Source organism: Musca autumnalis, unplaced genomic scaffold (genome assembly GCF_047663935.1).
Source record: "Musca autumnalis isolate F117 unplaced genomic scaffold, ASM4766393v1 scaffold_3, whole genome shotgun sequence".
Lineage (NCBI taxonomy): Eukaryota > Metazoa > Arthropoda > Insecta > Diptera > Muscidae > Musca > Musca autumnalis.
In genome coordinates, this window is record NW_027411866.1 from 14,617,721 (window position 1) to 14,631,994 (window position 14,274).

At 30.0% G+C, this 14,274-nt stretch overlaps 1 protein-coding gene across 2 annotated transcripts in view; it reads right to left on the reverse strand.

The window, feature by feature from the left end:
* Positions 1 to 14,274, reverse strand: part of sdt (MAGUK p55 family member stardust) — a 373,248-nt gene that overhangs the window by 160,167 nt on the left and 198,807 nt on the right. For both annotated transcript variants that reach the window (XM_073976794.1, XM_073976801.1), the window contains one exon: positions 5,232 to 5,362. In XM_073976794.1, coding sequence (XP_073832895.1) covers positions 5,232 to 5,362 — 131 coding nt within the window. The remainder of the gene's footprint in view (positions 1 to 5,231; positions 5,363 to 14,274) is intronic.

The following is a 14,274-nucleotide window of genomic DNA, read 5'->3' on the forward strand; positions in this document are numbered from 1 at the left end:
ACAAGACGTGGATTTTTTAAAAATTAATTTTTACAAAAACCACAAGACGTGGATTTTTTAAAAATTAATTTTTACAAAAACCACAAGACTTGGATTTTTTTAAAAATTAATTTTTACAAAAACCACAAGACGTGGATTTTTTAAAAATTAATTTTTACAAAAACCACAAGACGTGGATTTTTTAAAAATTAATTTTTACAAAAACCACAAGACGTGGATTTTTTAAAAATTAATTTTTACAAAAACCACAAGACGTGGATTTTTTAAAAATTAATTTTTACAAAAACCACAAGACGTGGATTTTTTAAAAATTAATTTTTACAAAAACCACAAGACGTGGATTTTTTAAAAATTAATTTTTACAAAAACCACAAGACGTGGATTTTTTAAAAATTAATTTTTACAAAAACAACAAGACGTGGATTTTTTAAAAATTAATTTTTACAAAAACCACAAGACGTGGATTTTTTAAAAATTAATTTTTACAAAAACCACAAAACGTGGATTTTTTAAAAATTAATTTTTACAAAAACCACAAGACGTGGATTTTTTAAAAATTAATTTTTACAAAAACCACAAGACGTGGATTTTTTAAAAATTAATTTTTACAAAAACCACAAGACGTGGATTTTTTAAAAATTAATTTTTACAAAAACCACAAGACGTGGATTTTTTAAAAATTAATTTTTACAAAAACCACAAGACGTGGATTTTTTAAAAATTAATTTTTACAAAAAACACAAGACGTGGATTTTTTAAAAATTAATTTTTACAAAAAACACAAGACGTGGATTTTTTAAAAATTAATTTTTACAAAAACCACAAGACGTGGATTTTTTAAAAATTAATTTTTACAAAAACCACAAGACGTGGATTTTTTAAAAATTAATTTTTACAAAAACCACAAGACGGGGATTTTTTAAAAATTAATATTTACAAAAACCACAAGGCGTGGATTTTTTAAAAATTAATTTTTACAAAAACCATAAGACGTGGATTTTTTAAAAATTAATTTTTACAAAAACCACAAGACGGGGATTTTTTAAAAATTAATATTTACAAAAACCACAAGGCGTGGATTTTTTAAAAATTAATTTTTACAAAAACCACAAGACGTGGATTTTTTAAAAATTAATTTTTACAAAAACCACAAGACGGGGATTTTTTAAAAATTAATATTTACAAAAACCACAAGGCGTGGATTTTTTTAAAAATTAATTTTTACAAAAACCACAAGACGTGGATTTTTTAAAAATTAATTTTTACAAAAACCACAAGACGTGGATTTTTTAAAAATTAATTTTTACAAAAACCACAAAACGTGGATTTTTTAAAAATTAATTTTTACAAAAACCACAAGACGTGGATTTTTTAAAAATTAATTTTTACAAAAACCACAAGACGTGGATTTTTTAAAAATTAATTTTTACAAAAACCACAAGACGTGGATTTTTTAAAAATTAATTTTTACAAAAACCACAAACCGTGGATTTTTTAAAAATTAATTTTTACAAAAACCACAAAACGTGGATTTTTTTAAAAATTAATTTTTACAAAAACCACAAAACGTGGATTTTTTTAAAAATTAATTTTTACAAAAACCACAAGACGTGGATTTTTTAAAAATTAATTTTTACAAAAACCACAAGACGTGGATTTTTTAAAAATTAATTTTTACAAAAACCACAAGACGTGGATTTTTTAAAAATTAATTTTTACAAAAACCACAAGACGTGGATTTTTTAAAAATTAATTTTTACAAAAACCACAAGACGTGGATTTTTTAAAAATTAATTTTTACAAAAAGCACAAGACGTGGATTTTTTAAAAATTAATTTTTACAAAAACCACAAGCCGTGGATTTTTTAAAAATTAATTTTTACAAAAACCACAAGACGTGGATTTTTTAAAAATTAATTTTTACAAAAACCACAAGACGTGGATTTTTTAAAAATTAATTTTTACAAAAACCACAAGACGTGGATTTTTTAAAAATTAATTTTTACAAAAACCACAAGACGTGGATTTTTTAAAAATTAATTTTTACAAAAACCACAAGACGTGGATTTTTTAAAAATTAATTTTTACAAAAACCACAAGACGTGGATTTTTTAAAAATTAATTTTTACAAAAACCACAAGACGTGGATTTTTTAAAAATTAATTTTTACAAAAACCACAAGACGTGGATTTTTTAAAAATTAATTTTTACAAAAACCACAAGACGTGGATTTTTTAAAAATTAATTTTTACAAAAACCACAAGACGTGGATTTTTTAAAAATTAATTTTTACAAAAACCACAAGACGTGGATTTTTTAAAAATTAATTTTTACAAAAACCACAAGACGTGGATTTTTTAAAAATTAATTTTTACAAAAACCACAAGACGTGGATTTTTTAAAAATTAATTTTTACAAAAACCACAAGACGTGGATTTTTTAAAAATTAATTTTTACAAAAACCACAAGACGTGGATTTTTTAAAAATTAATTTTTACAAAAACCACAAGACGTGGATTTTTTAAAAATTAATTTTTACAAAAACCACAAGACGTGGATTTTTTAAAAATTAATTTTTACAAAAACCACAAGACGTGGATTTTTTAAAAATTAATTTTTACAAAAACCACAAGACGTGGATTTTTTAAAAATTAATTTTTACAAAAACCACAAGACGTGGATTTTTTAAAAATTAATTTTTACAAAAACCACAAGACGTGGATTTTTTAAAAATTAATTTTTACAAAAACCACAAGACGTGGATTTTTTAAAAATTAATTTTTACAAAAACCACAAGACGTGGATTTTTTAAAAATTAATTTTTACAAAAACCACAAGACGTGGATTTTTTAAAAATTAATTTTTACAAAAACCACAAGACGTGGATTTTTTAAAAATTAATTTTTACAAAAACCACAAGACGTGGATTTTTTAAAAATTAATTTTTACAAAAACCACAAGACGTGGATTTTTTAAAAATTAATTTTTACAAAAACCACAAGACGTGGATTTTTTAAAAATTAATTTTTACAAAAACCACAAGACGTGGATTTTTTAAAAATTAATTTTTACAAAAACCACAAGACGTGGATTTTTTAAAAATTAATTTTTACAAAAACCACAAGACGTGGATTTTTTAAAAATTAATTTTTACAAAAACCACAAGACGTGGATTTTTTAAAAATTAATTTTTACAAAAACCACAAGACGTGGATTTTTTAAAAATTAATTTTTACAAAAACCACAAGACGTGGATTTTTTAAAAATTAATTTTTACAAAAACCACAAGACGTGGATTTTTTAAACATTAATTTTTACAAAAACCACAAGACGTGGATTTTTTAAAAATTAATTTTTACAAAAACCACAAGACGTGGATTTTTTAAAAATTAATTTTTACAAAAACCACAAGACGTGGATTTTTTAAAAATTAATTTTTACAAAAACCACAAGACGTGGATTTTTTAAAAAATTATTTTTACAAAAACCATAAGACGTTGATTTTTTAAAAATTTATTTTTACAAAAACCATAAGACGTTGATTTTTTAAAAATTTATTTTTACAAAAACCACAAGACGTGGATTTTTTAAAAAATTATTTTTACAAAAACCACAAGACGTGGATTTTTTAAAAATTTATTTTTACAAAAACCACAAGACGTGGATTTTTTAAAAATTTATTTTTACAAAAACCACAAGACGTGGATTTTTTAAAAATTAATTTTTACAAAAACCACAAGACGTGGATTTTTTAAAAATTAATTTTTACAAAAACCACAAGACGTGGATTTTTTAAAAATTAATTTTTACAAAAACCACAAGACGTGGATTTTTTAAACATTAATTTTTACAAAAACCACAAGACGTGGATTTTTTAAAAATTAATTTTTACAAAAACCACAAGACGTGGATTTTTTAAAAATTAATTTTTACAAAAACCACAAGACGTGGATTTTTTAAAAATTAATTTTTACAAAAACCACAAGACGTGGATTTTTTAAAAATTAATTTTTACAAAAACCACAAGACGTGGATTTTTTAAAAATTAATTTTTACAAAAACCACAAGACGTGGATTTTTTAAAAAATTATTTTTACAAAAACCATAAGACGTTGATTTTTTAAAAATTTATTTTTACAAAAACCATAAGACGTTGATTTTTTAAAAATTTATTTTTACAAAAACCACAAGACGTGGATTTTTTAAAAAATTATTTTTACAAAAACCACAAGACGTGGATTTTTTAAAAATTTATTTTTACAAAAACCACAAGACGTGGATTTTTTAAAAATTTATTTTTACAAAAACCACAAGACGTGGCTTTTTTAAAAATTTATTTTTACAAAAACCACAAGACGTGGCTTTTTTAAAAATTAATGTTTCCCAAAATCACAAGACGTGGCTTTTTTTTAATATTTTTATCTATCCTCGTCGATAAATATCTCCCTATTTAGAGGAGAAAATATTCTATGCCAAGTTTCAGCCACCCTCTTTTCCGTAGAATTTTAATTGAAACCACTAACCACACAAACACATAATTATTTTGTTGTAATTTTGTGTTAACATGAGAATATTTGTATATAACAAAAAAAGGCCATTGTGGCACCAGTACAATCCACAAATTTTCAATACATTTCGGTGTGTACTCTAATCGATGTTAATTAACTTTCGATTATCTAACTCGTCGGAATTGTTGCTCAATTTGCTCAAAAAACAACATTATTTAACATCACACAAGGTAGTGTTTACATTGTTTTACATGCATGGGTTTTTTTGTTCGTAACAAAATTTGTAATTAATTTTGAAATACACACCCAAAAGATTTATAGATAGCCAAATAGATAGCTAGATGTTTCATGATGTACATGAGTGTATGCGGGTAGGTGTTGTGCCTGTAAATTTTAATTCAATTAAAAATATCAGCATGTTTGTGGGTCCACTGTCGTGATAATGATGCTGATGATTAGTAAGTTGTCATAAAAATGAAAGTGTAACCAAGCTGTGTGAGATTGACAAGATTTAAGTGTAAACAATTGAAACATTTGTTGAATTTATATGTGGTTTAACACTTCAATGCCATGTGCTTATTATTGTGAAATGTATTGGAATTCCCAAAATTTTTGCCCATATTTTTTTTTAATTTTATTTTTCAAAACTATTTTATATCGCTTTGCTTTTAACCATTTCATCAACAATAGCGTAGCAAATATTTCAAATATCATCTCTCATACCTTTTTCGATAACTGCGTTATATCCACAGGTGTAACACGATTTAAGGCCGCTAAACGTTGTAAACGTTCTCTAGCATGTTCCTCAACGGCTATAACAAAGGCGTCCTGAACTGAATTGCCAATATCCCAAGCTGTAATGGAAAATAAGAAAAAACATTTAAAAATTTGTGTATACAAATAAAAACATATTTTTTAATAAATAAAAAAATGTCTAAAAATTAATATGTAAATAATAAAAAATATTTCCAATTTTATTTTCTAAAATTGATAAATTAGATTTTTTAATTTTATTGTTTTTCTCTTCAATTTAGCATTTTTTTTAACACTATTGTTGACATTAATGTCATATTATTAAAAATTCATACTCACTGCCTTTAATTAATTAATACTAAAATTTCCCCTGTTCAAATAAACAATTACAAAGTCTGTAATCTAAAGAAGCGGTAGTAATTTATGTGAACGGAAAATTTTTATATGTACATACAAAGCAAACAATGCATTGTCGCACACTTTAAAGACAACATTTTTTTGGTTGTAATTTATTATATTTTTTTCTAAAAGAAAATTATCATTGAATGACTTTTTGTAAAGAGGAAAATATTGAGATTTTCACAAAAAATTGACATTGAAATTACAATAATTTTTTGAGGTAACTTTATCAGTCGCCTTTAGGGGGACTTCTATAGAATAGAAGTCGCCTTTAAGGGGACTTCTATAGAATAGAAGTCGCCTATAAGTGGACTTCTATAGAATAGGAATCGCCTTTAGGGGACTTCTATAGAATAGAAGTCGTCTTTAGAATTGAAGTCGGCTTTAGGGAACTTCTATAGAATAGAAGTCGCCGTTAGAATAGAAGTCGTCTTTTTGGCGGACTTCTATAGAATAGAAGTCGCCTTTTTGGCGGACTTCTATAGAATAGAAGTCGCTTTTAGGGGACTTTTATAGAATAGGGCACTTCTGTAGAATAGAAGTCGCCTTTTTGGCGGACTTCTATAGAATAGAAGTCGCCTTTAAGGGGACTTCTATAGAATAGAATAGAAGTCGCCCTTAGAATAGATGTCGTCTTTTTGGCGGACTTCTATAGAATAGAAGTCGCCTTTAAGGGGACTTCTATAGAATAGAAGTCGCCTTTAAGGGGACTTCTATAGAATAGAAGTCGCCTATAAGTGGACTTCTATAGAATAGGAATCGCCTTTAGGGGACTTCTATAGAATAGAAGTCGTCTTTAGAATTGAAGTCGGCTTTAGGGAACTTCTATAGAATAGAAGTCGCCGTTAGAATAGAAGTCGTCTTTTTGGCGGACTTCTATAGAATAGAAGTCGGCTTTTTGGCGGACTTCTATAGAATAGAAGTCGCCTTTAGGGGACTTTTATATAATAGGGCACTTCTGTAGAATAGAAGTCGCCTTTTTGGCGGACTTCTATAGAATAGAAGTCGCCTTTTTGGCGGACTTCTATAGAATAGAAGTCGCCTTTTTGGCGGACTTCTATAGAATAGAAGTCGCCTTTTTGGCGGACTTCTATAGAATAGAAGTCGCCTTTTTGGCGGACTTCTATAGAATAGAAGTCGCCTTTTTGGCGGACTTCTATAGAATAGAAGTCGCCTTTTTGGCGGACTTCTATAGAATAGAAGTCGCCTTTTTGGCGGACTTCTATAGAATAGAAGTCGCCTTTTTGGCGGACTTCTATAGAATAGAAGTCGCCTTTAGGGAACTTCTATAGAATGGAAGTCGCCTTTAGGGGACTTCTATAGAATAGAAGTCGCCTTTAGGGGACTTCTATAGAATAAAAGTAGCCTTTAGGGGTCTTCTATAGAATAGAAGTCGCCTTTAGGGGTCTTCTATAGAATAGAAGTCGCCTTTAGGGGTCTTCTATAGAATAGAAGTCGCCTTTAGGGGTCTTCTATAGAATAGAAGTCGCCTTTAGGGGTCTTCTATAGAATAGAAGTCGCCTTTAGGGGTCTTCTGTAGAATAGAAGTCGCCTTTAAGGGTCTTCTATAGAAAAGAAGTCGCCTTTAGGGGTCTTCTATAGAAAAGAAGTCGCCTTTAGGGGTCTTCTATAGAAAAGAAGTCGCCTTTAGGGGTCTTCTATAGAAAAGAAGTCGCCTTTAGGGGTCTTCTATAGAATAGAAGTCGCCTTTAGAGGACTTCTATAGAATAGAAGTCGCCTTTAGGGGACTTCTATAGAATAGAAGTCGCCTTTAGGGGACTTTTATAGAATAGAAGTCGCCCTTAGGGGACTTTTATAGAATAGAAGTCGCCCTTAGGGGACTTCTATAGAATAGAAGTCGCCCTTAGGGGACTTCTATAGAATAGAAGTCGCCCTTAGGGGACTTCTATAGAATAGAAGTCGCCCTTAGGGGACTTCTATAGAATAGAAGTCGCCCTTAGGGGACTTCTATAGAATAGAAGTCGCCCTTAGGGGACTTCTATAGAATAGAAGTCGCCCTTAGGGGACTTCTATAGAATAGAAGTCGCCCTTAGGGGACTTCTATAGAATAGAAGTCGCCCTTAGGGGACTTCTATAGAATAGAAGTCGCCCTTAGGGGACTTCTATAGAATAGAAGTCGCCCTTAGGGGACTTCTATAGAATAGAAGTCGCCCTTAGGGGACTTCTATAGAATAGAAAATTTTGCTAAAAAAATCCCCGACTTGTGGTTTTTGAAAAAAATATTTTTTAAAAATCCAAGTCTTGTGATTTTTGGAAAAAATATTTTTTAAAAAATCCAAGCCTTGTGGATTTTGGAAAAAATAATTTTTTAAAAAATCCAGTTCTTGTGGCTTTTGGAAAAAAATTAAAAAAATCCACCTGTTATGGTTTTTGAAAAAAAATTATGAAATGCAGGTCTTGTGGATTTTAAAAAAAAAATTAAAAAAATTTAAGTCTTATGGTTTTTGGAAAAAATATTTTTAAACACTTCGTGTGGTTTTTGAAAAAAAAATATTTTTTAAAAAATCAAAGTCTTGTGGTTTTTGAAAAAAAAAATATTTTTTAAAAAATCAAAGTCTTGTGGTTTTTGAAAAAAAAATATTTTTCAAAAAACCAAAGTCCTGCGGTTTTTGAAAAAAAAATTTTTTTTAAAAATCAAAGTCTTGTGGTTTTCGGGAAAAAATATTTTTTAAAAAATCAAAGTCTTGTGGTTTTTGAAAAAAAATATTTTTTAAAAAATCAAAGTCTTGTGGTTTTCGGAAAAAAATATTATTTTAAAAAATCCACGTCTTGTGATTTTTGGAAAAAATATTATTTTAAAAAATCGACGGTTTTTGGAAAAAGTATTATTTTAAAAAATCCACGTCTTGTGATTTTTGGAAAAATATTATTTTAAAAAATCGACGTCTTGTGGTTTTTGGAAAAAGTATTATTTTAAAAAATCCATGTCTTGTGGTTTTTGAAAAAAATATTTTAAAAAAATTCTAGTCTTTTGGTTTTTGGAAAAAATATTTTTAAACAAATCCACGTCTTCTGGCTTTCGGAAAAAAAGTATTATTAAAAAAATCCACGTCTTGTGGTTTTTGAAAAAATATTTTTTAAAAAATCTAGGTCTTGTGGTTTTTGGTAAACAAATTTTTTAAACAATCCACGTCATCAGATTTTTGAAAAAAAAAATATTTTGAAAAAATCCAGGATTTTTGGTTTTTGGAAAAAATATTTTTTAAAAATTCCACGTCTTGTGATTTTTGAAAAAAATATTTTTTGAAAAATCCAGGACTTGTGGCTTTTGGAAAAAAAAACAAGTGAGCACAGGCTATAGTCGGGATGGGGCCGACCATGTGATACCCTACACCACTACCCCTGTGCATAAGCTTTTCACTGCTAAACATTTCTTTTAGGGAATATAATCCGACTACCACCAAAAATAATATGCCTCTTTCTCTCTGGGACCCCCATAAGCAACCAAAATTTCGTGACCATCCGATCAAAATTACGACCTGTAGCTTGATTGCAAAAAATGGAAGAATTCGATGCATTATCGACTATTGTGGTATCTCCCTTGTTTGACCACCTTCGCCAACCTGCTTTACACCAATGTAAAGGTAATATTTTCTTCTTCCATTTACAGGCTTTGCCGTTGGAATACCACTACTAGAAGCCGATATATTCACAAAGAATAAAACTTTGAATTTGTCTCCAAATGAGTTTTTCCCCATTCCGACCCCTAAATATTATCCGACTATCACCAAAATCAATACGCTTCTTCCTGTGTGGAGCCCCCATCTACCCCCAAAATTTCGTCACCATCCGATCAAAATTCCAACTTGTAGCGTGATTACAAAAAATGGAAAAATTGGGTTTATTACTGAATTTTGCAATATCTCGGTTTGCTCACTTACGCCAACATACTTTGCATCAATATAAACGAGATCTTTTCTTCTTCCATTGACGCGTATTCCTTTTGGAATACTCCAACCAGAAGCGGAGATATTCGCATAAGAAAAAACGTTGACTTTCCTCCACATAAGCTTTTCGATTACTTCGACTCCTGAATATTATCCGACCATCACCAAACTAAATAGGCTTCTTCCTCTGTGGGACCCGCATCCACTCCCAAAAAATTCGTGACGATCCGATCAAAATTGCGACCTGTAGCGTGATTACAAAAAAATCGGAAAATGGGATGCATTATCGACTATTGCCATATCTCTGCTATTTGACCACCTACGACAACCTACTTTACATCGTTGTAAAGGTGATATTTTCTGCTTTCCTTGCCAGGTTTTTCTTTAGATATACCTTATACCTAATAAAACGTAGACCTTTTCTCTAAATAAGTTTTTGCCCATTCCAACCCCTGAATATTATCCGACCATCATTAAAATCAGTAGACTTCTTCCTCTGTGGGACTCCCATTAACCCCCAAAATTTCGTGACGATCCGATCAAAATTGCGACCTGTAGCGTGATTACAAAAAAATCGGAAAATGGGATGCATTATCGACTATTGCCATATCTCTGCTATTTGACCACCTACGACAACCTACTTTACATCGTTGTAAAGGTGATATTTTCTACTTTCCTTGCTAGGTTTTTCTTTAGATATACCTCTAAAAGAAACAGAGATATTGGCTTTGAAATAAAACGTTGACCTTTCTCCAAATAAGTGTTTGGCCATTCCGACCCCTGAATATTATCCGACCATCATCAAAATCAATAGGCTTCTTTCTCTTTGGGACCCCCGTTAACCCCCAAAATTTCGTGACGATCCGATCAAAATTGCGACCTGTAGCGTGATTACAAAAAAATCGGAAAATGGGATGCATTGTCGACTATTGCCATATCTCTGCTATTTGACCACCTACGACAACCCACTTTACATCGTTGTGAAGGTGATATTTTGTAGTTTCCTTGCCTAGTTTTGCTTTCGATATACCTCTTAAAGAAACAGAGATGTTGGCTTTGAAATAAAACGTTGACTTTTCTCCAAATAAGTGTTTGCCCATTCCGACCCCTAAATATTATCCGACCACAACCAAAATCAATAGGCTTCTTAATCTGTGAGACCCCCATTAACCCTTAAATTTTCGTGACGATCCGATCAAAATTGCGACCTGTAGCGTGATTTCCAAAAAATAGAAAAATGGGATGTATTACCGACTATTGCGATATCTCCGTCATTTGGTTACCTACGCCGACCTAGTTTGCATCATTGTTAAGACGGGATCTTCTACTTTCATAGTCAGGCTTTGCTTTTGGAAAGTTTACAACTAAAGCTGTGATATTCGTCAATATAATTAAAATCGCAAAAATGAATATTGGTGTTTTATTTGCTACTATTATGATATCTTCGTTGTTTGATCACCTACGAGCACCTACTTTACATCATTAGAAAGATGATATTTTCTACTTTAATTGTCAGGTTTTGCTTTTGGTATACCCCATATAGAAGCTGATATATTCGCTTTGGAAAAAAACGTTGTCTTTTTATCCACCTAAGTTTTTTGCCCTTTCCGACCCCTAAATATTATCCGACCATCACCAAAATCAATAGGCTTCTTCCCCTTCGGGACCCCCATCAACATGCAAAATTTCGTGACGATCCGATCAAAATTGCGACCTGTAGCATGATTACAAGGTTTAGATGGACAGACGGACAGACGGACAGACGGACGGACGGACGGACTGACGGACACACATAGCCAGATCGACTCAGCTCGTCGAGACATTCATTTTGGTATATATAAGTATGGGTCTACGACCACTATTTCGATGCGTTACAAACTTTTTGGCCAAAACCAACTTATAATACCCTCCCCACATAGTGGTGTAGGGTATAATTAAAATACACTTCTTGAGGTTTTTCAAAAAAAAAAAAAATTATAAAATGCACGTCTTGTGATTATTGGAAAAATATGTTTTAAAAATCCAAGTCTTCAGATTTTTGAAAAAAATATTTTTAAAAATCCAACTACTGTGGGTTTGGAAAAACATTTTTAAAAAAATTCAGGTCTTCAGATTTTTGAAAAAAATATATTTTTAAAAAATCCACGACTTGTGGTTTTTGGACATTTTTTTTTTTTTTTTTTTGAAAATCCTCGTCATCCGGTTTTTTGGAAAAAAACATTTTCTAAAAAATCCAAGTCTTTTGGTTTTTGGAATAATTGTTTTTTAAGAAATCCAGGTCTTGTGGCTTTTGAAAAAAACATTATAAAAAGCACGTCTTGTGTTTTTTGGAAAAAGTATTTTTTAAAAAATGCACACCTTGTGGTTTTTGGAAATATTTTTTTTTAAATCCACGTCTTGAAATTTTTAGGAAAAAATATTTTTAAAAAATTCACAATTCTTGTGGTTTTTGAAAAAAATAATATAAAATGCAAGTCTTGTGATTTTTGGAAAAAATATTTTTTAAAAATGCACGTCTTTAGATTTTTGAAAAAAATATTTTTAAAAAATCCACGTCTTGTGATTTTTGGAAAAAATATTTTTTTTAAAATAATCCACATCTTGCGGTTTTTGGAAAAAATTTAAAAATCCAAGTCATGTGGTTTTTGGAACAATTATTTGGCTTTTGAAAAAAAAAACTATAAAAACACGTAATGTGATTTTTGGAAAAAATATTTTTTAAAAAATGCACACCTTGTGTTTTTTGATTGGTGGTTGAGATTGTGATTGTGGTTGAGATTGGTAGAAAAAAATATTTTTAAAAAATCGCCATCTTGTGGTTTTTGTAAAAAATATTTTTAAAAAATCCACGTCTTGTGGATTTTGGAAAAGATATTTTTAAAAACTCCACGTCTTGTGTTTTATTGGAAAGATTTGTTTTTAAATTCACGTCTTATGGTCTTTAGAAAAAATATATTTTTTTTTTTAAATAAAAAATTAAATATTTTTAAAAAAATTCAGGTCTCGTGATTTTTGAAAAATTAATTTTTAAAAATTCCACTTACAGTGGTTTTTGAAAAACTTAATTTTTAAAAAATCCACTTTCTGTGTTTTTTTTGGAAAAATTCATGTTTAACAAATCCAAGTTTTGTTGTTTTTGGAAAGAATTATTTTTAAAAAATTCCACTCTGCTGGTGATTAGAAAAAATATATAGTATTTAATAAGTCGCCTTTTGATGGACTCTATAGAATAAAAGTCGCATCTAAGAATAGAAGTTGCCTTTAGTTAAGAATATTTCATGGTAGGGGGCATAAATAGCTCTGCCCCCTTTTTATCGTTTTTTTCAGTCACAACGGAATATATTTAACTGTCGACAAAACCGACTGTTTCTTTATTTACTTGTAATTGCCCCAATAATTTTAATATAACATATCTTGAATCTCAAAATCTCTTCTACCCACACACATCTTTGCCAAATGAAAGTCCACTTAAAGCTTCAATTTGACAAATTTCGTTTAACTGCAAACTTTCAAATCAAATAATTTCAAGTAACAATTTCTTAGATTTAAAGTTCATTCATTTTATTTCAGCATGATTCGACAAAATTACTATACATTAATGTGGTCATGAAGATGTAATTATTGTTGAAAGGCAACAGATGCCAGTCAGCTGGCCAGCCAGTCAGGCATCCACCAAGCCACAGCTGTAGCTTGTTATTATCAAATAAAAAAAGAAAGAAAATAACAATTTTATTTTTTGGCAAACTTTGTGTCAAAGGCTAAATACGATAAACTTGAAGTAGAGGGGAACTGAGGGAGCCCAAGAGAGTGGCTGAACAAAACAAAACTTTCAAGTTCAAATTCACTGTAAACAATTTTCAAATTGTGCTGGGCCATGACCCCACCACCACCAATGGCAACACAAGTTTGCTCAATGGCATTTCACGACTTTTTTGTTTAGTTTTGTTTTGTTTGTTGGCCCCAAAATTAGAAACTGACTTGCTTGCCATTCATTCTGTGACACAGTCTCCTCTTGGCGTCATTAAAATTGGAACAGTATTTCCTTGATTACTGCACGTGAATGGGTTTGCTTGCATTCTCTTTGGGCTTTCTAACATGTTTTTGAGTTGCTGTCACCTCTTTTGCTTAACCCCACATTAGCATTGGTCCAGATGTAGTCGCCATGTGTCCATGTGTATGGTGACATTTTATTGTTCGGGCTAAAATGAAACATGTGGTTGGTTTTTAAGCCAACACACTTTATGGCACTTAGACAAAAGCCATTACACTTAAAGTTAGTACGGCCACATTTACTGGTGGCATCTTTGTGGGCTAACACTTACTTCCACATATACCCCCTCAGACACCACCATCATCCTCTCCATCATAACCGTGTATTAAGAAAATTTTGTGTTTTTGTGTTGCTGGTGATGATGTTCCAAATCATAATGGCCACCTTTAAACACCTTCTTTGTAGTCCATAAGAAATAAGCTTTGGGTATTACATTTGTGGCCAATCCACGAACTCATACATTTTTGAAGTGATATCAGAAGTCACTGTGAAATCTCTTATCAGAAACATTAAAAGCCATTGTGTATGTGTGCAGCTAGGTATTCTGAACGTTAACAAAAGTATTAGGGAGGATATTCAAAATATTTTCTATATGTCCTGAGGACCAATAAACGTGAATCTTTAAAGAATATTTTCTGGAGGACAATCTGAGCAA